General features: G+C 45.0%; 4 protein-coding genes across 4 annotated transcripts; 2 read left to right on the forward strand and 2 right to left on the reverse strand.

Moving 5' to 3' along the window:
- The first annotated feature begins 211 nt into the window (after window positions 1–211).
- On the forward strand, window positions 212–12,696 carry sympk (symplekin). The gene is made up of 27 exons (XM_035651634.2): window positions 212–376; window positions 692–829; window positions 3,652–3,717; window positions 3,904–3,957; window positions 4,143–4,216; window positions 4,307–4,433; window positions 4,548–4,797; window positions 4,895–5,065; window positions 5,161–5,400; window positions 5,584–5,729; window positions 5,817–5,967; window positions 6,393–6,615; window positions 6,711–6,861; window positions 7,028–7,263; window positions 7,434–7,515; window positions 7,603–7,716; window positions 7,815–7,962; window positions 8,498–8,658; window positions 9,496–9,604; window positions 9,700–9,800; window positions 9,929–10,019; window positions 10,107–10,208; window positions 10,688–10,875; window positions 11,069–11,245; window positions 11,341–11,430; window positions 11,617–11,793; window positions 12,299–12,696. Exons 2-27 carry the CDS (start codon window positions 767–769, stop codon window positions 12,491–12,493), a joined length of 3,687 nt encoding a protein of 1,228 aa, XP_035507527.2. The 5' UTR covers window positions 212–376; window positions 692–766; the 3' UTR covers window positions 12,494–12,696.
- A 275-nt stretch (window positions 12,697–12,971) lies between these two features.
- zgc:136439 (uncharacterized protein LOC678627 homolog) lies at window positions 12,972–15,811 on the forward strand. Its single transcript, XM_035651636.2, has 8 exons — window positions 12,972–13,280; window positions 13,650–13,739; window positions 13,923–14,002; window positions 14,100–14,215; window positions 14,347–14,444; window positions 14,701–14,769; window positions 14,859–14,917; window positions 15,030–15,811. The coding sequence occupies exons 1-8, from the start codon at window positions 13,089–13,091 to the stop codon at window positions 15,148–15,150; spliced, it is 825 nt and encodes a 274-aa protein (XP_035507529.1). The 5' UTR covers window positions 12,972–13,088; the 3' UTR covers window positions 15,151–15,811.
- Window positions 15,168–18,967, reverse strand: asnsd1 (asparagine synthetase domain containing 1). Its single transcript, XM_035651635.2, has 3 exons — window positions 17,609–18,967; window positions 17,296–17,477; window positions 15,168–15,552 (listed from the first exon to the last, which is right to left on the reverse strand). Exons 1-3 carry the CDS (start codon window positions 18,965–18,967, stop codon window positions 15,306–15,308), a joined length of 1,788 nt encoding a protein of 595 aa, XP_035507528.2. The 3' UTR covers window positions 15,168–15,305.
- Window positions 18,885–19,778, reverse strand: LOC118320635 (ASNSD1 upstream open reading frame protein-like). The gene is made up of 4 exons (XM_035651637.2): window positions 19,636–19,778; window positions 19,257–19,310; window positions 19,113–19,188; window positions 18,885–19,026 (listed from the first exon to the last, which is right to left on the reverse strand). The coding sequence occupies exons 1-4, from the start codon at window positions 19,708–19,710 to the stop codon at window positions 18,986–18,988; spliced, it is 246 nt and encodes an 81-aa protein (XP_035507530.1). The 5' UTR covers window positions 19,711–19,778; the 3' UTR covers window positions 18,885–18,985.
- Window positions 19,779–25,380: the final 5,602 nt, after the last annotated feature.

Genomic DNA, 25,380 nt, shown 5'->3' on the forward strand with positions numbered 1-25,380 from the left:
TAACACGTTGTATTGATTAATAATAATAATTTAAAAAATGTTTTTTGCGATTAAAATAGGTTCTTATTAAGGCGCTAGGGCCCTTATAACATTAATACTAGGGGTCAGCAGTGGCATATTAATAACCGTAATAATTCCTTGCAAACTCAGGTGATCGCTGTCCACCAGGGGGCGGCGGTCTCTATGCTGCGCGCTCAATTTACAGCAGAAGAAGAGCAGCGCCGCTTTTCCGATCCAATATGGCAGCTGCTTTATTGGAGAGCTCGGTTAATGTAGTGATTAATGCTAATTGACAACGTTTCTGCATCAATAGGTTTGTCACGCTGGGTGCATTTAACTTTTTGTTGCTACGACGAAGTAACGAGCCTGGTGAGGTGTAAGTAGCCACGACACATCTCTTCATGTACTGTCTAAACAGCTCGCAGGGTTAGCGTTGCGGTTAGCATGGGGCTAGTGCGCTAGCTAGACATCTGAGACCAAAGTGTAGTTGATTGTTGACACTTCGCTTTAAAGTCTGGTCATTGATGCGCTGTAACTAGGTCATTTACTATTATGTCAGAGAGAAAGTTCAGTTCAACGTTAGAATCACTAACAAGCTCCAACCTCACACATGCTAACACACTCTGAACTTCGTAGTGATAACTCGTGGCGCGTCATAATATTAATAACATCCGTACCCATGTGTTCACAGAGGCCTGAGGTGTTTGGAAGCATTTTTTGGGGCGAGACGATGTTTTCTACGAAGTGAGAGAAACGGAGCAGCATCATGGATCTTTCTCCCGAGGACGGGGGGACCTCCCGTGTCATCGATATGACCACCAGTGAAAAGGTAACGTTATGCTGTTGACATCTTATCGCTCCATTCAATGGGTGAAAGCACCTGAAGCCTGTAGTACGAAGCAAGTTCAACATTCCACAGGACATCCTTTCGTTATCTGGTGCCACTGAGCCCTGGATGACCCGCACTGCGTAGCTGCTTATCAACTGTATAAACTTATTCTGAGTTAACCCTGCATTCTCCTTCCAAGTACAAGTGCGTTCACGTGGAAGTGGCAGAGCTGTTCATCATTAGGACCATGGTGAGATCCATGCAGTGCTGTCCCTGGCCAAATTGGGGCCCTAAGAGTAATTTTGTTATTACTCCCCCCGCCGCTGTACACACCACAGAAACGACCCCTGTACGCTCCCACGTGCTAAGTGTACAATAGATACAAAATCAGTGCATAACAAAATGCCTTTTAATGGAACAATCTTTATCAATAACTACAAACTACATCTGAAATAAATTAACAATAACAAAACAATATTTATATTTTCTCCATGTTTTTAAGGCTTCAAACTTTAACTGATATGTCTACCAACTAGTGAATTTATGACGAGGCCGACTGTTCAACAGAGGTGAGTGCAGAGAAAGGTGTTGACAGGAAATTTAATGAATAGTATTAGCTCAAGCTTCTTTTAGTTTTTTTTCTTTTGCTTGCGCCAGATTCTTAATGTCTTTTTGTCGCCATCTCTACACCTGCACGGTTGCCGGCTCTGAGCAGTGATTGGTCGGTTGTTGGTTGTCAATCATTGCAGTAATGAGGCCGCTACGGTAGATGACAGACCTCCATTCTCTCCGTTCAAACTCACTTGACGTGCGGGTCCCGCGTCTGATCACTCGGGGGCCTTGCGAACTGCTCGCCCCCAAGGCACTGTGGCGCGCATAGTTGCGCAACACTTGCACATAATATGAGGCCCTGGATCCATGAATAAAGTTCTTAATATCATTTGAGAAGTGCAGATACCTGCAGGTTTATTCAGTTCAAACGACATCCAGATAGTGACATTCAACAAATTGAAATGGAAATAATATGGTCCTATAGAGCAGAAAATAACTACTAAATAATAATTTGGGAAATCAGCCGAGATGTATACTGTTTATAAGCACAGAAATGTTGTTAAGTTCATTATTCAGTGAGTATTTATTTTAGTCTGACGATGATCAAACTATTATGGGAGCTGAAACTATGATTTTGGTTTTCCAGTGATCCGATCAGTCAGTAGTCGGGCTGTTGGCAGGGTTTCATCTGTTATCTGCAACTTAACATGAGGCCTGTACCCTTCAAGGTAACTTCAGGTTTAACTCTGGTTTTTCGTCCTACGAAGCACGTTCTCTTCTACTGGAGTAAATCACCATGGTAACTTATGCTGAATGTTCCAGATAAGAGATCAAAGCCAACTACTGACCAATCAGATCACTGGAAAACCTGAGTCACCATTCTAAAGGATCCCCTCAGGGACAAAAGATTTTAGAGTAACGTGACAAATAATAAAGCACAGGACATATTTATGAATGAATGGAATCTTGTTGCTAATCTAGACTTTTCATGTGTCCACTCAAAGCGCTTTTCATGGACCCAAAGCGCTGGTACAAAAAAAGAAATAAAATAAAAGTGGAACGGGGGGAGCTAGGGATATGCAGAGGAAAAGAGGTGGGTTTTTAGGCGTGACTGAAAGGTGGTGAGGGAGTCGGAATCACGTATCTCTTGGGGGAGGGAGATATTAGAGCTTGATTTGAATTAAGTAAAGATGATTTGATTCCCGACAGTTTTACTTCACTTTCTTCTTCTTTCGCTTCAGCTCTGAACAACACGAGGAGACTGTGGCGATAGGTAGTAACAAAAACTATATACTATATCTTTTATTAGAAGAATGATCCAAACACTGATCAATATTCCTCATGATCATTAATGAACAGTTCGGTGTGATTGATGACATCACACATTAACCTCTTCTCTCCTCTGCTTCAGCAGCAGAAACAGTGTGACATCTCTTCAGCTTCTCTTCATCATAGTTTGAATATATTCTCATTAGTTAACTTTTAATTTTAGGCTGACTATAAATTTTGAAAAATATTTCTGAGGGATTCTTTTCTATTTTAATTGTTTCTTTTCATTCTTTTATTTCACTTTGTAGAAAGTCACTTTTACATGTCGCTTGAACCAAATTGACCTGCACGTATCAGTGTTTCTTTTCTTATCATATTAAAAACTTTATTTATGGTTCTGACGATGTCAATTGTAATTAATGACTCCGCCTCTCCCACATGAATGCATTCGTATCTGACAGGAAAACCCAGAGTTAACTGAGACAGTTGATATCCAGCTTCACAGTTCTGGTTATCAGGACGGTCAATGTTGGGTTAAGTCAAACCATATCATGAAAACATATCCTGGGTTTGTTGAAGTCTCCTCGTGGTACGGGCCCCTGCTCCGGAGCAGGTTCACAGTTCGTCATAAGTTACCATGGTGATTTATCTTGGTAAGAGGTGAACCAGCTCCGTAGGACTGAAAACCATAAACCTGAATTAACCTTGATAAATCCTATAAATCCTGTTTTGTTGAATAAGACCATGGGATATATAAGACCATATATAAATATATATAGTAATGAGACTCGTTCGCTGAGGTGGTGAAGAGATGCTCCAATATACAGAGCACAAATGTTTTCTGTTCCCCCTGCGGTGTGTTTAACCCCTGCAACGTGTTCTGAGTTTTGTTTTGTCTCTGAGACAATTTCATCCACTACAGCGTGTAAATACATAATATATATAATAGAATCAGTATGATTTGGCTTGTATGAAACCTGTCCTTTTTTCTGTTCTTTCAGGTGGTGGATCTACTGAATCAGGCTGCGTTGATACCAACAGATGAGAAGCTTGCTGTGCTCAAACAGGTTTGTATTCTGATCTCTTCAAATCGGGTCTTCACTGTTGTGAGATTCATAATCAAGATCTTACAGCTTAATGTGACTTTTTTTTACGTTACTTCACGTACTTTACATTTATTTTGTCCCTGCTGGGATATGATTCACATACTCACAACCACATGAGCAATTCAGTGAATTTATTAAAACTTTCAGGTCCAGGAGCTTATCATCAACAAGGATCCCTCTCTTCTTGACAATTTCTTGGATGTAAGTGAACCTCTTTGTCACTTTCTTAACTAACTGTACCTTATTTTGCATGTGACATATACTGTACAGGTAATGCATGAGCCGTATTAAATATAAAATGCACTGAACAGTCGCCCTGTATTAGGTGAGCCTGGATCATTAAAACTTTGATCCATAGTTGTGCCGCTGCTCTTTTCCTCTTGTAGGAGATGATCGCTTTTCAGACTGACAAGTCTATCGAAGTGAGAAAGTTTGTCATCGGCTTCATAGAGGAAGCATGGTGAGTTATTGGACATGGTTGTACGTTTCCTGTCCGTGAAAGAAAATGTGTCACAACATTTAGAGACGTTAACTGTTGTGTCTTTCCCAGTAAAAGGGACAACGAGCTCCTCCTCAGACTGATTGCCAACCTGAACATGTTGCTGAAGGATGAAAGTGTGAATGTGGTGAAGAAAGCCATCCTCACGCTCACACAGCTGTACAGAGTGACTCTGCAGGTTAATACAGCAACCACAGCCTTATTCATAACATACTCAAATCTGTCTATATGTATCACGACTAAGAAAATTCTGTACATCTGATGTTTTATCCTCCTGTCTCTGTCACGCCAGTGGCTGGTGCGCCCCAAAGCGGTATCCGACATGCAGGAGGCGTGCTGGGATTTGGTCACTCAGATGAAGGGGGATGTTCTGGCCTCGCTGGATTCTGAAAATGACGGCGTGCGCACTCATGCAATCAAGTTCACAGAGTCGCTGATTATCACTCTGTCCCCACGGACTTCAGATTCTGACATCCCCAAACGACAGGAGGGCGACATCAGCCTGGACAAAGTCCCCAAAGATCACTCGTACATTCGATATGGTACAGAGTTTACACTCCTGCCCCAGGGGAAATACATTTATTTTTTAGTCCAGTCCATAAAATCTTTGCCATAACGGGATTTTTCAATTCTCACCAGATGTCTTGTGTGAGGAGGGAAAATCTGCACTGGAGAAGCTGCTGAAGTTCATGGTCCACCCGGCCATTTCCAGCATCAACCTCACCACAGCACTGGGCTCACTGGCTACCATCGCACGTCAGAGGCCTATGTTCATGTCAGAGGTGGTGCAGGCGTACGAGACACTGCATGGTCAGTGCTTTTGAGCCAAAAACACCAGATATTAATAATAATAAAAAAGTGATGATAATTATTTCTCTTCTTTCTGTTTATGTGAACCTTTTTAGCAAACCTGCCGCCCACTCTGGCCAAGTCTCAGGTCAGCAGTGTGCGGAAGAATCTCAAGCTGCACCTGGTGGCGGTCCTTAAGCACCCCTGCAGCCTGGAGTTCCAGGGTCAGATCAGCACTCTGCTGCTGGACCTGGGAATGCCCCAGAGCGAAATAACCCGCTCCACACCTGCAGTGCGCGAGCAGCGCAAACGACCCCGCCATGAGCAATACACAGAGGGAAAGAAGGTCAAGATGGGTGAGTAGTGTGTCTGCAGTAAGCTAACCGCTTTTTGGAAGAAAAACACACTTCACACTTAATTTTCTTTCAGACACTTATCATCTTACACATTCTGACAGTTTCCATTTTGACGGGTACAGTCTATCTGTAGAGTCGTTGCGTCATATCTACCTTGTTGACACTTTGTCCTCTTGAGTTCAGATCCGATTGAAGATGACGAAGACAAAGAGGAGCCCGCCCCCCTCACCGCCCCTAAACCGGCTGCTGTTCCGGTGGCACAGTCTGCCATCGACCTCACAGCCGAGTTCCTGCACCCACTGCTCAACCCTGAGAACGTAGCCAACCTGGTGAGCAGCGGCAACACTTCTCCACCTTTGTTTCTCACTTTCCCGACCTCAGGACACTTCATCTTATATGTCTGTGCTGCTGTTTAGGTGCTCATCAGCATGGTGTATCTGCCTGACGTCATGCCAGCATCCTTCCAGGCCACATACACACCTGTTGAGTCGGCAGGCACTGATGCCCAGATCAAACATCTGGCCAGGCTGATGGCCACGCAGATGACAGCAGCTGGGATCGGTCCAGGTGGGTCACAGAGACCGGCACCATCAGACGCCCAGAATGAAGTTTTGATCTGTTTTGTATTTTGACATAAATATGTTTTCATGTCTGTTTGAAAATCGATTAGGTCTTCAGTTAACATTTGTCTGCCGTCAGTTAATCTGAAAAAAAGTGAAAAATGTCGACTACAATTTTCATTAGTTCATATCAACAGTGTAGGATCTAATTTTGCAACTGCAACTATATTTTTTACTTTTTTATTTATGGTTGAAAGGCACTGTGTTAAAATTTCAATATCCTGCCTCATTAAAAACTAATATCCGTATCACAGCTAACAAACAAATTTGAAGGAATGGATAGACGAACATGTGAAAAAGGAATGTTGATCAGAAATGTATTTTGTAACTTTTTGATATTGGTGTCCGCCCCACTCATACTGTTTATTGTAGGTCTTGAGCAGTGCAAAGCCCGAGAGGACGATGCCATCAAAGAGGAAGACAACGACGAGGACTCTGGATCGAAAGACCTGCTCATCAAACGCAAAGTTCCAGGAGTGATGGTGGGACAGGCGATCTCTGTGGTGGGCGGTTACACAGAGAAGGTTCCAGCCGTGGAGGCTCCCGCCACAGTCAAGAGGCTCCCAGAGCCCATCGTGCCCACTGCACAGACCAAGTGAGTTCTGCCAGAGGCATTGAAAGCTTTTCCGTTGTGTAAGTCAGAATTATATATAGCCTTATATTTTACCCTAAATTATCTGTTTTCTACAGAATGACGGGGGCAAGTGGGAGGAAAAAAGTGTTTCGGTTGTCAGATGTCATCCAGCCTTTTTCAGACACCCAGATTGAGAAGTTAACCTCCAGAGCAGTCAAACGCATCCTGCATTCAGAGAAGGCGATCGCTCAAAGTGGCATGTCCCATGTAAGTCCTCAACACACTCTAGATCTTTCTTTGTCTTATAAATACTCAGAAGCACAGAAAAAGTGCCTCCACGAGAGTGTGGCTCCAGGAGCAACTGAGGCTTCTTCAGTTCTGCACTGAGGTGAAACGTCTTCAAGAAAGTGATCGTAATAAATCTTTTCGGCAGGTCCGAGTGAAGCTCCTCTCCAGGCTTGTGACACAATTCGAAGGGATGATGAAAGAAGACGTGCTTGAATTTATCCTCGACGACATCAGGACCAGGAGTGACCTGGCGTTTTCCCTCCTCTACCAGGAGTACAACGCCTACCTCAGCCAGCTGCCCTCTGGCCTGTTGGACAGCTACGACCACTGTCTCTACACGCTGCTGTCGGGCCTGCAGGAGAAACCAGAGCAGAGGGATGGGTGAGGAACTCTTATTTCAAGAAAGAATAGACCTTGGTGTACTGAATGAACATAGTAATAATAATACATTTCATTTATAGAGCACTTTTCTTTGCTAAAAGCAATCTCAAAGTGCAAACCACTGTTTACTGATATTGTGTCTCATTTTATTTTCACCTCATCTCTTCTAGGCTCTTCACGAAACTGGTGCTGGAGGCTCCCATCATAACAGAATCTGCTCTGGAAGTGATCCGACGTTACTGTGAGGACGAGGTAAACGACGGGACAAGGACACAGTTTCTTGTGTGGTGTTGTCTCCTCACATGTGCACTCAGCTCTGTGTCGTAACTTCTGTTTCAGTCTCGAGTGTATCTGGGCATGACCACTCTGAAGGAGCTCATCGTCAAACGGCCCTCGAGGCAGTTTCAGTATCTGCATGTTCTCCTGGATCTCAGCTCGCACGAGAAAGAGAAGGTGACGATATTTCTTTTCCTTATTCCGTTAACGTGCAGCTCACACAGTTGCAGTTTGTTTTCCTGCGTAGTTGTCATGTAACTGTGTCGTGTTTTCAGGTGCGGACCACTGCCTTGGCTTTCCTTAAGCGTATGTACGAGAAAGACCAGCTCAGGGACTACATCGAGAAGTTTGGTCTGAACTACCTGCAGCTGCTGGTGCACCCCAACCCTCCGTCTCTGCTCTTTGGGGCTGACAAAGACACAGGTTTGGGACACATGTCATTTCAACATAGGGCTACTTGTTCCAAGTTATATCTCCGAGCTAATGCTAACTATGCTAACAGTGTATAACGTTGCTGTGAGCTATGAATTTACATCTGTTGGGCAGCTTTCCCCCGTCTCACTCAAACTTCCAGCAAGGAGCGCTCACTCTGCAGATTCAAAGGGGGCAGCTCTGTTTTTTGTCCCAAACTGCCCTTAAATCCTCAAAGAACAGAGTTGCAGCTGAAACAAACTAATTAACTTGAGTGTATGTCTTTTTAAGAGACAATGCCCTCTTTCACTTTTTAACATTTTAAAAATGACCTACCCGTTGCCATGACTGCTCTTGAATTTTACAGGTCAGAATTACAACACATGATCCGAGGGTAATTAAAAAACTGTCTGTCGTGGCATAAAAAGCACTTTTCATTCACTCCCTGGCCTGATGTTCTCCGCCACTCAAATGAAGAGTAACGTTAATCCTCATCTGCTACATGGTGCAGTGCTGTGACCTCATGTTGTTGTGTGTGTTGAGACAGAGGTGGCTTCTCCCTGGACTGAAGAGACGGTGAGACAGTGTCTGTTCCTCTACCTGTCGCTGCTGCCTCTGAACCACCGGCTTGTCCATGAGCTGGCGTCCGTCTACACTGAGGCCATCGCTGACATCAAGCGCAGCGTGCTTCGAGCTATAGAGCAGCCTGTAAGTTCCTTCCCACTCTTATTCCCTTTTTGGTTCCTTGTTTTTTTTGTGTTCAGATTGAGATAAGAGATTAGAACCAAAATCAGAAATTAACCTCAGAACACAAGGTTCTATTGGTGTAGGGGAGGGGGTCATGTATTGATACCAGCTGTTGTGCTTTCCTGGAAAGCCTAGCATTACAGAATCAAATGAGGGCAAAGTCTGGACAATATGTTTATCTATTTGGTCATGTGTTTTTAACTGGATGGCCCAGAAGATAAGATAAAGTAAACAAGAGCAAGAGCAACAGTGCATGGTGCAGCTTCCCAAAGAAAACAACATGAAGTCAACATGAGTCTCAAACCTGAAACGGCATCTCACCTGTAGTTTCTTCTTCTTGATAGAATTGTTAGTGTTCATACAAAGTTCAAAGTCCCCCTCCACTCAGAACAGTGTTTTTTTTCTGTTTCTGTCCTCTAACATGTCTGACATTGATTATAGGGACTTGTATCTGGTGTTTTCACATTCCTCTCTTGGGGGGGGGGGGGGGGGGGGGGGGGGTCTGTGTCACTTCTCTTTAATTTGAAATTCAAACAAATCCTGTTCAAGCTAGATTTGGTACGTCACGTCACTGGATGTTTTCCAGCCCCATTTCAGAGGGTTTTTAAAAAATTTTGGGGGGTAAACAATGTTTAACAAAGTATTAGGGCATAGCAGATTATTTTTATATACTTTAATACGTGACTGAAGGGGGTCTTTAATAATGTCATCCCCCAAAACGATAAAGTCAACGACACACAAATGGACTTTCATACTTACTTAAACTAGTATTGATCAGTCTTCCCACCGTGTCTGTAGATCCGTGGAATGGGGATGAACTCTCCCGAGCTGCTGCTTCTGGTTGAGAACTGTCCTAAAGGAGCGGAGACCTTGGTCACTCGCTGCCTGCATATTTTGACAGACAAAGGTAAAAGGCCAATGGAATGAGAATTGAAACACATACCCTCTGTGCACCACAGAGGGAGTCGAATGTGAATACGAGTCTTGATTTCCTTTGTGCAGTGCCTCCGTCTCCAGAGTTGGTGGAGAGGGTGCGAGACCTTTACCATAAACGTGTTCCAGATGTCCGTTTCCTCATCCCCGTCATAAATGGCCTAGAAAAGGTAAAGTTCTGAAACTCACCCTGAAGGTCTGTGATTTGGAAACACTTTTGTAATATGTTTCTTGTCTTATTCTCAGAAAACGACAAATCCTCTCCTGTTGTTTTATTGTGGTTGTTTGTCTCCTAAAGAACGAAGTCATCCAGGCTCTGCCCAAGCTGATCAAACTTAACCCCATCGTGGTGAAGGAGGTGTTCAACCGTCTTTTGGGAACGCAGCACAGTACGAGTCTTTATGTCTACTGGATATAAATGATACGATGCTATTTAACACACATACACACACTAACTGCGTTGTGTTGTGTTTCAGGTGAGGGGAGTTCCTCTGTGTCCCCGCTCACCCCAGGAGACCTGCTCATCGCCCTACACAACATTGACTCCACCAAATGTGATATGAAGTCCATCATTAAAGGTCTGTGTTCAGTGGTCCAGCCCTCAGGCTAAAACCTTATCAACATCTTTATCAGTATCAATTGGTTGTCCTTACTTTAATCTCTGAGGAAATACCAGTGGAGGACGTGTATAACATTTATCTTTTACATTAAAGTCTGGTCCTATGTACAGCAGCTATTGAAGGTTTTAGAGTTTGAAATCTTTTTGATATTTTTAAGTCGTGAGTGATACACTCCTCTCCAGGATACTATATGAGATGCTATCCTAAAGACGTGTAAGTAAATAATAAAGATCATGTCATGTGCAGTTGTTTTGGTCAAAGACAGAACAGTACGTGGTGACATCAGCTCCCCTGTTCAGTGCATGTTATGTCCTGTAATATAATCAGGTGATTGAACTGTTCAGTTCTGATCAGTGGTTATTCAACCTGTCTGTCGTTTACTGTATGTACAGTACTACTACTGGTAATTACAATGTGCTGTCTTGTCTTCACTGCAGCCACCAACCTGTGCTTTGGGGAGAGGAACGTCTACACGTCGGAGGTTTTGGCAGTTGTAATGCAGCAGCTGATGGAGAACAGCCCCCTCCCCATGCTGCTCATGCGTACTGTCATCCAGTCCCTCACCATGTATCCCAGACTGGGCGGCTTCGTCATGAACATCCTCTCTCGTCTCATTGTGAAGCAGGTCCGCACCAAACTCCAGACTAGTCCATCTGCAGCAATGTCCCTGAATTTTCTGCTTTTCTCATAGTGTCTCAAGACATTTCTGTCTTGAACCTGATCCAATAGATAAGAATTTGTCCGACTCATATTAGACTGAAGAAACCGAGAAACGCTGCAGCTAAGCACAAATAAATATCACCCTTTGTTTTCTGTAGGTGTGGAAGTATCCCAAGGTCTGGGAGGGATTTGTGAAGTGCTGCCAAAGGACAAAGCCTCAGTCGTACAGCGTGCTCCTGCAGCTGCCGCCGGCCCAGCTAACCAGCGTGTTCGAGCGCTGCCCGGAGATGAGGGAGCCTCTCTTACTGCATGTCCACTCTTTCACCCCGAACCAGGTAACATGTTGAATAAACCTTATTCACAGTCCAGAATTCTATATCCCCTGGGATTGACCATTGACCACTGACCTGCCTCTGTTTCTGTGTGACAGCAAGCTCACATATCTGCCTCCACCATGGCAGTCCTGGAGGCAAACAAAAAACCAGCGCTGAAACCAGCAGAGCCTGTCTTGGAAAAAGAGGTAATGGATACAGATATTACGTCCTTTATTGACAAATGGTATTGAGTTTCTTCAAGAGTCTGTGTCTCAGAATTCCTATTCTCTTACTTATTGGCTCATATAATGTCACTTGTTGTTATGGTCAAAAACAAGGCACCAATCCATTAATTTGCTCATAATTGTGTCCCTCTCTGTTTCATCATCCAGATGGAACCACTCACTGCTCCAGCTGCCTCGGTTTCAGAAATGGCTCCCACAGCGACACTAACAGAAGCAGAGACGCCGGAGCAGCACGACCTGGCGGTCACCAAGGACGAAGAACCAATGGAGCAAGAGCACTTGGATCCTGTGATACAGGAAGAAAGTGTCCACGCTGTCTCCCAGGTAAAATAACGTCACATGGAATCCTACGAAATTGACCCATTAGACGTGTGGTAAGGGCTGAAAGAAATCCAGTGTGGACCCTTAAGGCCGATGGGCTGTCTGCACTCGTCGGAATGTCGCTGGGTGTCGTGCTAAGTACAATTAAAAGTCTAAAAACGTGAGCTTTTAAGCAAAGCATATCAGTTTATCCAGTGGTCACGGAATCTGAAAGTGTATGGAAATTTGTGTGGTTTTTAAACATATAAAAGTTATAGCAAAAAAAAGGAATATAATTCAGAAGGTGGGCAAAAAAATATGTGAGTTATACACTTTTTAATTTTAGAGTTGCCCTTTTTTATGTGCATCACAATCAACTGTCCTAATCTGTATTTATAATATGTTTGCCTCAGGAAGTTGTCGATGAATATCTCTTAATCAAGGACTTTTTAAACATTTTTATTGCATTACTACGATACTAGGCGGACTCCTGTAGAGCCCCTGTAAGCTCTTGTTTTCTTGTCCCCAGGTGGAGTTGACAAGGAAAGCTGAGACTCCATCACCTCAGCCAGAACCAGAACCAGAACCAGAGGAACCGATGGAGGCGTCTGAACCTGAACCTGAACCTGAACCTGAACCTTCAGACCTCCAGGAGCCAGAAAGAGATGTTGAAGCTGAAGTCACCGGCACTGAGGCAGGAAGCAGCAGCGAGGAGGTTGAATGACTGCTCAAGAAACACACCTTCAAAATAAAAATGTCTCACGTCTGTAAACAGTACCTCCTTTTTTTTAGGATTTCTTGTCAAGAAAAAAATAATTTTTTGTATTTGTAGAAAACAGATTGAGGAAGTATAAGGTAAATGTGTGTATGAAAGCATTCCACTTGCTGTAATATCATAGAGTTGTCAAATAAATAATGAAAACACTGGTTTTCTGTTGCTTCAGGTCATTTGACCCTCTACTGCTCCTTGACTACAAATGTTCTGTGCCAAGTGTTGATCAGTGTGTGTGCATCATGTTGACTGTCAATAGAAAATGTCTGGGCTGAAAACAGTTTGGTTAAAAAATGTATTTTGACTAGTTCCTTAAACCAGTGAAAGAAGTGTTACTTTTATTTTGTAAATACCAACCGGAAGCGCCGGAGCTCGTGTCACGCTAAGGTCTCGCGAGAGCAGAAGGCTAACCACCGACCGGACGGCTGGTCTCGCGAGAGCTCGGTGTCCCGACTTTGAACCGTTCCTCCTGAACAAACAGCTCGAGCGGCAGGTAGAACCTCTGACGCCGGAGAGGAACTTCTCCCGGTCCCGGGTCCGAGGCGCGATGAAAGCCGTGATCCTCGCCGCCGGCTACGGCACCAGGCTCCAGCGGGACGTGGTGGCCGACGGCAGCGGGAGGTTCGCTCACCTGTCCGGCGCCGCCAAGCCGCTGCTGCCGGTGGGACGCTGCGCCCTGATGTCGCACTGGCTCCGGGCTCTGACCGCGTCCGGCGCCGTGGACCGAGTCTACGTCGTCGTGAGTCAACTTCCTCCAATATTCTCACTTTGTAATACTTTCTATAACTTTACATGTACAAAGCATCAGCTCACAGTTTAAAATATGGTGCAGCATGAAAAACAAAGTATATGAAGCAGTCAGATGATCAGCTCCCATTATCATGTTATTGTCAATAATAATCCAATAATATTCATAATACCCGACACTGATAGGAACATAGATATAATCTGTTGATCCCAAATTAGGAGATTTTACATAGATTATTCTTGTGATATTCTAAGCACATTTAGCCTATGATATTATTATTTATACAACCAGATATTGTTTTGCATTGAGGAGCAGCCCGACACTGACTGACACATGGTGTGCCCCTCTCCTCTCCTCCAGACCAACGCTCTTCACCACGCTGCCTTCCAGGAGTGGGCCGCACATTTCACCAATGTCGAGATTCTCAACGATCAGTCAAGGAGCAATGATGTAAATGAGTTTGGACAATTCCCATACTTTGTCATACTTACAGCTGTGATACCATCCACTGACCCCTGACCTCAAGGCTCAGGTCCCATGCTGAAATCTACTTGAAAACACATTTTTGTTTATTGTAGTCGCATTTCTAAAGATTAAGCCTCTGAATGGAAGCCCGTGTTCTCCTTCCACCAGGAGCGTCTCGGAGCTGTGGCCTGCCTGCAGCTCGCAGTGAGGCACTTCAGGATCGAAGACCACGTCATGGTCATCGGAGGGTAAATCTTTAAACCTGCAGCGTCAACACCATCACTCAGAGACTCTGAGATCCAGTCCTGTTCCCATCTGATGCCTCTCTCTCTCTCTCGTGAACAGTGACACCCTCTTCAAAGAAGATTTTAGCCTCAGTCAGGTGAAAGGGAGGTTTTCTGACCTGCAGGCTAATTGTGAGGACAGCTGCCTCGTGCTCTCGTACCAGTGCAAAGATGAAGGTGACTTTTGGATCAGATGTTTTCAGAAGCAGACGTGTTGACGGTGACAGGACGAGTCACCTCACAGCTTCACTGTAGACGTTTGGTCAAACTTGGCTTTAAATCTACATTGCGCTCCTGTGTCTGTACAGAAACCCAGAAGTACGGGATACTGGAGGTGGACGGTGAACTGCGTGTCCTTTGTATGAGAGAGAAACCTCTTCCTTCTGAGACGGAGTCCAGGAGAGCAGTAAGTTTAACAGAAACACTAACCACAGAGGAATGTTTGCGATGGCTAAAGACTTTCTACCAGAGGAGCAGCCGACCAGATAATGTCGCTACAGTTCCATGACATCAGGAGAGACTGAAACTCTGAGGTTGTTGATTGTGATAAATATTGATAATTTAAAGTCCCTGGTAACCACCAACCTGTATAAAGCACGTATTTATTTTTGCAAAAGATTTTCCGGCCACAAACAGCTCACACATTTGTACTTGTGTTTCAGTGTCCTTGTTTCTATGTGTTTTCAAAGACAAGTCTCCCTCTGTTGGACACTTTCCTCCAGGAGAAGAAGGTACATTTCACTCATAAACGTCTCCCACAGGTGACACGAGAAGGAAAAGTATCAACTATGTGCTTTTTTATACTTCCATATTTCCATAGGAAGCTCCTATTGAACAGAAAGATGCACCAGGAAACTTTGTGTCTTGGCTTATTCCAAGGTAATTTCTCACGGACCCGTGATATTACTCTGCAAAGTAATCCAAATACTTAAGTAATCTTGGAACTAATAAACCTTTTCATATGTATCTCTCAATATTGGGTTTTTTTCAGGAAGCCAGTGTACGTTCATCAGATTTCTGGGCGCTTCGATGTAGGAAACTTGCCTTCCTATATTGAATGTGACCTTTACTTCAGAGAAAACCTTCAAGACATCAAGTCCTACATGGTGTAGAGAGGAAACCATAAAAATGGATTTTTAAAAACACCATATTTATTGTGCCATGTCTAAAACACATTATGGAAGGATGTCACCTGAAATGTGAAATCATTTCCAGGAAGTGTAACGCTGAAACAAGAATTGTGTATTTTCTACAGTAAATGATTCCTCTAAGCAGTCAGGAGTCTTGAGCATTTGTCAGAGGCCTTTTCACGCGTGTCCTCCATCTTGGCGATGCGCGAGCCGAACTGCATGGCTCTCTTGGGCAGGACCGCGGACTGACGGAGGCCCAGCTGCCTCGCCGTCAGTCTCAGCAGGAGCTTCTCTCCGACCCCCCTGGGGAGGGACAGATCTGCCTTGTCCCACACGGCCAGAGAACTCAGGTGGCTGACCACTGACTCGTCCAAGTACGGGAATCTGCACACGCAAGAGACATGTTTGTTAAAAATGTTGTCGTTTTCAGTTGTGGCTGATGAGGGCAGAGGTCAAACCTCCTACAATTAGTGGCAATAAAGCATCATTTAATACCAGTCTGCACACGCCCCCCTGACCTCAGACCAGGTCACTGAACACACTGGGTGAGTGGTAGATGTGCAGGTTCTTAAAATACACTGATATGAACTGATATCAACACTTGTAATCGCAGAAACTGCTCAGAATAAACAGTGAAACTAAATGATATGTTCTGTGTTCCTTTGTCCTGAATGATATGTTCTGTGTTCCTTTGTCCTGAAGCTCCAATATGTTTGACAAGATGTAATGTACCTGATTCATAAATATTTCATGTTTGATGTGTCCGTGTGATCCGGGTGACGTCCTCAGAACATCAGATAACTCACATTAATGTATTAGACTATAATCATTATTTGTTGTAGTAGCTGCATCTCCTGCTCATAACCAACACTTACTACACAAACTCTGACATAAGAACCCAGGGGCAAGGTTCATACTTTCAGATTTGACCTTTGTACTCACTGACTGTGATCAGTCCGTGTGTCAGTCTGAGCAGAACTCTGTCCTTTTATTAGATCTTGTAACACGACAAGCTGAAAGGTACATATGAACCATAAATGATGAAATGATCGGATCCTGATCGCATGAAGGGATTTTCACTGCTCCACTGTCGTGGCCAAAAGAGTTCACCACAACAAAACTCTTCACATCTATAGAATGTTGATCAAGTCAATTTCATCTTTTGGCAAATTGATTATGCTCAAAATACTATAAATGACTACAACCTACTACAGTTGTTCAGATACATACCTCCCATTATTATACTGAACTATAATGATGCAGTAGTATTAGTACTTTTAAATTAATATTACATGTCACATGTCTGAACCTCCTGCTTATGACACACACAGACACACTGTCTGTAGGCGCCTCGTTTACAGATCAGAGACAGTACATATCAGTTCCTAATGTAAAAACTCATGTACAGTCATTATTGATGATGATGGTGCTGGGTGGTGGCAGGAACACACTTCACTGTCAATTTCAGTTTCTAAGTTTGATTGTTTTTAGAGGTTGTCATACTTTGTCTTCATGAATACACAGTCAGTGAGAGAGAGACGGGTTCTGCTGAGTATATACAGTAGGAATAATAATTATAACTAATTACTTATATCTAGTATGTTCAGTGTTTTTTAAAATAACAACACCCTTACATCCTACCACTGTCTTCATGCTGTTCCAGCCATTAACAGTAGGTGGCAGTGACAAAGAAATGAAGCTATGTGACAACAGAGAGCGCAGAGGCAGGTTGCTGAACACTGATGTGAACAGACGGCTCAGGAGGAGGAAAATGCAAACAATGACTGAACAACATTCACTTCATTAGGAGAAAATCCCACAGGACACCATCAATGGCCATGTGAAAATATTACTTTTACTGTTTAAAAAATACAATGTGTGTGTGTGTGTTTTATAGCTTTCAAGACTGTATGGCTGCAGCCTGGAGCTTCCCGTCTCATGACATCCCGCCTGGTGCTGTCCCCTAGCTTGTACTTTTCAAAACAAAAGCTTGCGTCTGGTCCGCTATGTCTTTTTCATACTAATCATGCTAATGAATAAAATACTTTCAAATATGTCCGTCTATAAGATAATTATAGATGGTAGACAGACTAAAAATCAATCTTGTGATCGAAGTTCAACACCTACCTGGCCTCCTTCCCATGGTCCCCTATCACTCGGTCATCTCTGCCCAGGTTCCTGGTGGAGATCCTGCCCAGCTCCATGGCGAGCTCCTGAATTAGCCCCTCGTAGCCAGACGTCTGGAACCGAACCCGGTGTCTGGAATAACCTGCCAGCTGCTCGTCTGCTCCGATCCCTGTCAGGACGACCTGCGGTGAAAAGAGCACGTGGATGAGAACTGTGACTTCTATTAATTACTATGTAGTTTCATTACTGTAAATGCATTTGTAATTGATTATTTAAATAAGGTTAAAAAGCTCTTTTCTCCAGATGACTGCACCTTGGCCGAGGAGGAGAATGGTCTGTGGCCCTCGTCCTCCGTGATGAAGCCCGTCCCTCTGGCTGCGAACCACACCGCACACCCAATGCTGTCGTCCAGCACCGTCTCCAGTGGATGCACCAAATGGCCGATGCGCCGCTGGCGCATTTCCCTCAGCTCCTCCTGCGTGACGTTGATTTCAACAAAGTTCCATCTTCTCTCAGGATTCAGGTCCTGTAGTTCTTTGACCCCTGCTCTCCCGGTGAGTCGGTCTGGAACGTCAAAAGGGCTGAATATCGGGGCGTTAGAATCCGTGGGCTTATTTTTTTGCTTCTGGGGATTTTTGGCAGAATCTTTCTGCTTTTTCGGCTCCTGAAGTTTGAACGCTACATTGAGAAGGTCTATTGGTTGATGGGCGGGAATGTGACGGTCAGCCAGAGCCGCCAGGATCATGGAATCGAGTCCTCCAGAGAAAAGTACCGCGACACTGGCGTGGTCATTACTTGGTGAGTCCAGAGTCTGGACCCGTCGCCTCACCGCCTCACTCAGAACCTCGATGAGGCCACTCACCTCATCGCTCTCCTCTTTGCTTGCGAGCAGCAGCTCCAGATCTTTGACGGATGAATGTGTGTCAGGCTGAGGTTCTGTGTCATGTAATGACTTTGGGACGGACATGTTCAGAGGGCACACGGGGGATGTGAGTACCAGACCCGATGGGTTCATCACAGCAGTGCAGCCGCCGGGGACACACTCCAATACAGTTTCAGAGCGAGGGGAGACCACCTTCTTCCCTGCGTAGGCCCATGGATAGACCTCAAACGTCACAGCGCCACCCTCTGCCGGTGCCTTCAGGTCCACTCTGTACACGCCGACAGCTGGAACTTCTCGCCACCCAGAATCATGAGCGGCCACAGAGGTCAGGGTCAACACCCCCCCATCGAATTTCCACAGCAAACTCCGCCTGCCAAAGAAGTCTCTGCCAAACCAGAGGTAGTCTCCAGCCTTTTGGTAGTAAACAAACCCCCACGGCCCCCTCACACGGGACAGAACCGACAGGACGTCCGAGGGGCCGCTGCAGGACAGCAGCGCCTGTGACACAACAGCAGTGTCGTTCTCCTCCGGCGTCACCGGCAGCCCCTCGAACACCTCCCCGTTCCACAGCAGCACGTTCCCCGCGTTGTCTTGAAGCGGCTGAGGGGTGAGGAGCCCCCTCATGTGGAGGACGTGGGCGGAGAACAAACACTGGTAGTGAGGGTCCCTGCCCGTGACGGTGAGGTCCCGGCTCCAGTCGGGCCCTCGCCTTCTCAAGTGTTCATCCACGGCTCTGTCCCGCTCCAAGTGAGCGGGCGACCGACTCAGCACACAGAAGATTCCACACATGGTTGTGGTGAAGGCGTCTCACATCTCCTGCAGATCCTTCTTCATACTATCCAGCTGCTCTGGACACAAAGGTCACCATGTTACTGATGATGCTCCGTAGTCAACAGGCGTCTTATGATCCCCTGCAGCCCACTGCTTCACTCACTTTTGCATGAACCCAGCGTCTGACCTCTGTCCGCCAGGAAGAAGATGTTACTGTTCCTCTGCTGGATGAAAACTCTCTGGGAGGAAGAAAGACATCATCACAACATGTGGAAGAAGAGTGAAAGGTTCATAGCGCTGTGCTCACCCTGGTCTTCTTCAGGTTGGAGAGCTCGTCCACCACGACTTTCTGCTCCTTGATCTGGAATTCAACAACTCATTATTATTTCACCAACAACTGGTGAACAATTTCATAAAAACTAAGATAAGATACATTAAAGAGCCAATGAACGTCTCCAGAGCTCCAGCCACAGGTTAGCCGCCAGCCACACGTTAGCCGACAGCCACACGTTAGCCGCCAGCCACAGGTTAGCCGCCAGCCACACGTTAGCCGACAGCCACACGTTAGCCGCCAGCCACACGTTAGCCGACAGCCACACGTTAGCCGCCAGCCACACGTTAGCCGACAGCCACACGTTAGCCGCCAGCTAGCCGCCAGCCACACGTTAGCCGCCAGCCACACGAACCTTTCTGTTCAGTTCCTCCTTGAGCGCACTCTGTCCCTCACAGTTGTCCTCGGTATCCCGACTTCTACAGGACATGTTGGACCAACAGTTCAGTTATTGTTAGTGTACTTGAAGCTAGTTATTAGTTATGACTATTAGTCCTCAGTGTGTCAATCATACACATGTTGAGCGTTAGCGTCCGTGAAAGCACTTCCGGGTGTTGAGGTCTGTCGAGCCCTGTTTACCGCCCCCTGGAGGCGGCCGCTGGGAACATACATTATCTCTACTCCAGATTATTCCCCCTGTGCTTAAATTAAATTAAAAAATTTAAATAAAATTCTTGAAAACAAATTCTGCCTCAAAAATGAAAATTGATTTCTTTTCCCCCCCACTCATCTTTAATATCTGATAATCCATGTGTATCTGGTACACGTGTTTGTGTAAAGGTGACTTTGCTTTGTGTGTCTATGTTTTATAATAGTTGTACTTTTTAATCTGCAAGCAAACATCTAAAGTTTTCAGACATGTGTAATGTAATTTTATTAATGTCTTAACTTTTAAACTAAATGTAGGTAAACTAAAATATTTCCTACTTATGGGTTTTATCCTTACTGCCTTTCTGAAACCTAACATTGAAGTCATTGCAGTTGGGCATCTCAGAGAAATCCCATGCTTGCCACATAAAACAATAACACAATAAAAACAAACTCGCACACTTTGATGAAGAAATAATTAATGAGAATGTCTGATCTTCTTGGTGGCACTCACAGCAGTGAATACACGGGTCACATTAATGGGCCTTAGTTTTTCCTACTTGAACATGTGAGGTTATTGTAGCATAGATAAGTTTCTTGGTCCACCCCACATGCACACAGCCACACCAAAAAGCTTAGATACAGTAGTACAGTAGAAAAAACTAACAGCAAATAAACAGCAGGAGGTAAAAGGTACAGTATTTGCCTCTGAATTGAAGTGGAATAGTTTGACTAACTATCAAGTATAGGCATATGGGAGGGAGCCGATAACAAGTCCAGGTCACTATAAGTCATGTCAGGATCCTCATTATCTTGTGTAGAATGGGGACTGAACTACAGCACATCTTATCCCAGGGACAAGTTGGCACCAAAACATAAAAAATGTACTATTCTAAAACATTCAAATCCTTCAAGGCCTCTCAATCACATGTGGGACAGATCTTTGGTCAGTCATGCTTTACAAAATATAAAAAGGTATTAGATGATGTATGCCGTCACAATTTCCCTGCACGACTTTACTCATCACAGTGACATTCACTGGTTCTCACGTTAGGATCGAGTCAATAGAAGAAACAAATCTGTCATCTGGTCATGTTTGACTGATCAACAACATTTACAAATGAATATCTACACCTGTTTCATCCTGTTCATGATGGTGGATGATTGGAGGTGGAAACACACACCGTCACTAACCACCGAGTGACCGTGCGTCCATACGTTACGGCTGTGCAAGTCATGTGAATCCCCATGTTGTCGTTTCCATCTTGGGGAATTGTAAAGTTGACACAGATGATGATGATACAATAAGGACATATCACACTGCATGATTTATACACACCGTCCTGTGGTGACAGGAGAATCACAAGGGAGTGTTGGAACAAACATCTGATGCTTTTAATTGGTTCAACACTCAATGGTCACACAATCACCAAGACTTTTTTTGCAGTTTGTACTGGCTTTATAACTTGTCTTCCATTCTCCATTATATGTCATAAACATAGTGCACAACTCAAAAATGATAAAGTAAAACTAAACCAGAGGTACATCTGGACAGGAACCGTCCTGCTGGTTCTGTGAAGATCTAGTGAGAGAGCACACAGCTGAGCTTTTAGCTAAATGCTAACATTAGCATGCTATTATGCACACAATGACAATACATTTAATATTACTTCACCACCTCATCTTCTCTCATGTTGACCTTTGATGATACATCGTTATTTATTTGACAATTAAAGTTTGCATTATTCATCTGAATCTGCAAAGTAACTAGTAACTGGAGTTATCACATAAAGAGTGGGAGGTATTAGGTACAGTTGAATACAACATTTGAATTTCTGAATTGAAGGATAGCAATCCATCTATTGTCAAGACATATCTTCTCAAAAACACAGAATTCCACGTCATGGTGGGCTAGAGGAAAAATTAGGGTGCCACCAAATTCTGTAGGATTGATCCTCTGGGGACCACGAATGTCAGCGCCAACTCTCATGGCAATCCATTCGATAGCTATTGAAATATTTCAGTTGTGACCTAAGGAACAAAACAGAAAATTGATCGTGCCCCTGTAAACACAGCTGACTGAAGGCTGCCGCTGGCCTGCCGCCCACGGAGCTGCAACGTATTGATCTGAACCAGCTGTCAGGTGTTTACCGCTGCGTTCCCGGGAAGCAGGTGACCAGGTCGTCACAGCCAGACAGTGTGACCTTTGATGTTTGTCTGTCAGGCACGCATCAAAGTCATCAAAGAATCCCACAAAACAATAAGACCACAACACCGTTGTGTTCCAAAAATGGGTGAGGGTGACAATCATAATCAGGGTGTGTGGTGTTCTTTGGTCACTCAGATTGTTGGTAATCTTTCTGTGTCCCGTCTCATGAGATTTGGGAGACGTGAAGGGCCTGGTCTTAGTATCCTGACCAGAGTCAAATACCATTTGGGAATTGTTCTTAAAGGGCCCACATTATGCTCCAGGCACCTTTTCAGCCTGCCTCCACGTATATTGTGTTATCTGGGGTGTCTGCCAGCCCACGGAGAATGGAAAGAAAACAATGAGTTGTTGATTAGTGGTTTGGGTTGATCGTGCAGACGGTCTGTAAACGAGCCGTTCACAGACCGGGCGTCAAGTGACGTAAGTTGACTCCTGCTACTGGGGTGACCACGCCCCCAACCTGAGCAGCACCTCCCCCCGGGAAGTGCGGAAAAACAGATCGCGTCTACGCCATCATTTTCTCGCGGCTGCCGGCGTTCGGTCGCGGCTGCCGGCGGACCTCACGGCTTGCGGCTGCCGGCGGAGCTCGAGGCTTGCGGCTGCCGGCGGGCTTGGCCGGCCAGGATGTCGTTATCGTTCTATCGCCCAGCCCCTCGTGCTCTGTGTGTAATGATGGAGAACGTGTTCGCAGTGCCTCCTGGGTCTCTACGTCGTGTTTGTGCCTTGTCACGTGCGACTGTTGTCATGGCAGCGCAACGCCGTAGTTGCGCAGCAGACCTGGGGAGGAGCGAGGCGGAGCGAGGCGGAGCGAGGCGGAACACGAAGGGAGGGGGGTGAGGAGTGAGCAGGAAAGCGCTGGAATCGACCATAGTCTCACAGGGCTGTTTATACAGAAAGAGGAGGGTGCTGTGTGGCTTGATCCTTGAGGTGTTTTGACATGGAATGGCAAAGACATGTAGTGCACACACCTGAAAACCAATGTAACTTGTGTAAAAGGGGGCATAACATGGGCCCTTTAAATGACTCTTAGCCCTCGTGTAACATCTTCAGACCTGTGTGAAAAATAAATGGATAATCTGATACAGCCGCGGCTCCTCGGGTCACATTTCACCTCTTGCCTCCGCCTCCATCTCTTCTTTCACTGTGACAACTTCACAGTCAAGTCATCCGCATATTTTTGTTCTGGAAGTACATATTTAGCCCCACGTAAATACAGCTTGTTGTTGCAGGGCCAGGTTGAAAGGAGAGAGCCCGACTTAGTGGCGGACATGTGGAGCACACAGGGCCGCAAAATGACACGGCAGCCGTCCGACCGCCGATGACAGGCGCTGCACCTGAGCCGGGCTGACACACCGGCCCACTAATAGTGCGGCCGTTAATCTGTTTGCACCAGCTCAATGTTTGTAGACTTCCAAACTGCCGAGAGCTCTCTGTGATCCCTGAATAGATCACAAAGGGTTTGAAGGGCCTATTGTCGTCGCTTGGCTCAGAGTATAAGTTACTTGTTAGTGTCAGTGATGCTCCCTGATGCGATGAGACAGCACAACGGAGGTCTGCTTGTTGCTCGCCCTTTGTGCGTTGACCTACCACATGTGAAGATAATAATAAGACACTGATTCATCGTGCTATCACAATCATTCATGGGAATGACATATAGTGAATATATATAATGAATACTTTACAGCACTCACTGAAGAGCTGGTTGGCTGAACACAGGACAGGGTAAACCCACTGGGGGGTCGATTCGGCCCTGAGAGGTGGGACCCCCGTACCCACACACGTTATGTTTCAGTAGTTTGTGGTAATGTGCTGAACCTGAAATAATAAAGGTTTAGAACGTATGTTGTGGTTTGACGAAGGATCGTTCCCTGGACTATCCCTGGCCAGGTGCAGTAACTTCTCGGACTGCCCGACAACCTCATGCTAATGACATGTTTCAATTCCCTTCTTTCCCTCCGCTGTGTGTGTGTGTGGCTTTAACAAACAAGATGTGACACTTTAATTGGATTCTGGTTGGTGGATTTTTTGTTAATTTTGGACAGTTTCCCAGTTCCAGTCTTTATTTTAAGCGAAGATAACTGTCTGTACCTTCATTTCTAACATACAGAATATCTTTTATTAATCTTTTTTTAACTCTTGGTAAGACAGCATGTAAACACATTTCCCAAAATATGATCCCGTAGACTAGAGCCTTCGGGTCCCCTGATGGTCTGGAATCTTAGAACTTACAATATACTTTATCTAGTAGTACATACTAATAACACGTCTACCCCTTGCAGTAATATCTATGGAGGAAAGAGGAGAAAGAAGAGGAAACCACACCCACAGTATTAAAACAGGTAACAGGTGTTAATAAGGTGAATGTTGTAACAGGGCTGATATAGGGCGAGGGTTTAATGAAATAACGAGTAGGCTCTTCAGCACTTGTCATTCTGATTCCTTCTTTTTTCCACGGTTTTCTTTTTGTTTGTGCACGTCTCTGTGCTTTGTGTTTGCTGGAGGGCGATGAGGCACAATGTGGTGGAGTTCGCCACATCTTTGTTGTCACACTCAAGCTTTCATAGGACTGTGGGGATGACTCTGGGAGAAAAAAAAACAGAATGGTCAGGAGAGAGAGAGTTTAAGAGTCGGTGCAGTGACCACGGTCGGGATATAGACAATAAGACCAAATGGGCATCAGAGCCTTTCTAAAAATAAAACACCTGATCTCAGTGATACAATGTGAAGAACCTGGAAGGGACATGACGTAGCACACTGCTGTACTGGATGTGTTGTACTGTATCAGTCCAATTAAAGTCCCACTCAGCTGATCGGGGCCCCCTCACTTCACTGGACAGTGTCAAGTTAACAGAAACATACTTTACTGTACATGTGCTCACTGAGCCCGTGTTTATTACTTTTTATGGAGGCAGCCTGTAATTACAGCTGTGATTCTGTTGTGTTGACATGTGTCATCCCGGTGTCCTGTCTGCTCGGAGCCGAGCGTTTCTCTGGTTGCAACAGGCTCTCCGGTGGACCGGGTCAAGGCAACGACGGCAGCTTCTGTTGCCGCAGTGTTCAAAATGTTTAATTTGTGAGTCATCACGTGAAGAGGCCACTTCATTTAATCATTAACTTCTGCACTATTTTCTCTCTTTCTTACTATACGATATGAGCCAGAGCATAGTTAGCTCCGCCTTGGCCAACTGCAATATAGAAAAATGCTATTTACACATCTGTACACCAGTAATAATGTTCAAATGATATAATACGTAATAACACAAGACTCTCGGGTGCCAGTTTTCCCACCAGCACTTTAGCGCT

Source organism: Scophthalmus maximus, chromosome 14, assembly GCF_022379125.1.
Source record: "Scophthalmus maximus strain ysfricsl-2021 chromosome 14, ASM2237912v1, whole genome shotgun sequence".
In the NCBI taxonomy this organism is placed as follows: Eukaryota; Metazoa; Chordata; class Actinopteri; order Pleuronectiformes; family Scophthalmidae; genus Scophthalmus; species Scophthalmus maximus.

What these genes read in the sequence shown, in the direction of transcription:
- sympk (XM_035651634.2), top strand. Translation starts at nt 767, where the DNA reads ATGGATCTTTCTCCCGAGGACGGGGGGACCTCCCGTGTCATCGATATG. An exon ending in GGCGTACGAGACACTGCATG is followed by an intron (nt 5,066 to 5,160) that starts GTCAGTGCTTTT and finishes GAACCTTTTTAG; the next exon opens with CAAACCTGCCGCCCACTCTG. An exon ending in ACTCTTTCACCCCGAACCAG is followed by an intron (nt 11,246 to 11,340) that starts GTAACATGTTGA and finishes TCTGTGTGACAG; the next exon opens with CAAGCTCACATATCTGCCTC.
- zgc:136439 (XM_035651636.2), top strand. Translation starts at nt 13,089, where the DNA reads ATGAAAGCCGTGATCCTCGCCGCCGGCTACGGCACCAGGCTCCAGCGG. An exon ending in TGGACCGAGTCTACGTCGTC is followed by an intron (nt 13,281 to 13,649) that starts GTGAGTCAACTT and finishes CCTCTCCTCCAG; the next exon opens with ACCAACGCTCTTCACCACGC. An exon ending in CACGTCATGGTCATCGGAGG is followed by an intron (nt 14,003 to 14,099) that starts GTAAATCTTTAA and finishes TCTCGTGAACAG; the next exon opens with TGACACCCTCTTCAAAGAAG.
- asnsd1 (XM_035651635.2), bottom strand. Translation starts at nt 18,967, where the DNA reads ATGTGTGGAATCTTCTGTGTGCTGAGTCGGTCGCCCGCTCACTTGGAG. An exon ending in CATTCTCCTCCTCGGCCAAG is followed by an intron (nt 17,478 to 17,608) that starts GTGCAGTCATCT and finishes TTTTCACCGCAG; the next exon opens with GTCGTCCTGACAGGGATCGG. An exon ending in GACCATGGGAAGGAGGCCAG is followed by an intron (nt 15,553 to 17,295) that starts GTAGGTGTTGAA and finishes TTGCGTGTGCAG; the next exon opens with ATTCCCGTACTTGGACGAGT.
- LOC118320635 (XM_035651637.2), bottom strand. Translation starts at nt 19,710, where the DNA reads ATGTCCTGTAGAAGTCGGGATACCGAGGACAACTGTGAGGGACAGAGT. An exon ending in CCAACCTGAAGAAGACCAGG is followed by an intron (nt 19,189 to 19,256) that starts GTGAGCACAGCG and finishes TCTTCCTCCCAG; the next exon opens with AGAGTTTTCATCCAGCAGAG. An exon ending in GACGCTGGGTTCATGCAAAA is followed by an intron (nt 19,027 to 19,112) that starts GTGAGTGAAGCA and finishes CTTTGTGTCCAG; the next exon opens with AGCAGCTGGATAGTATGAAG.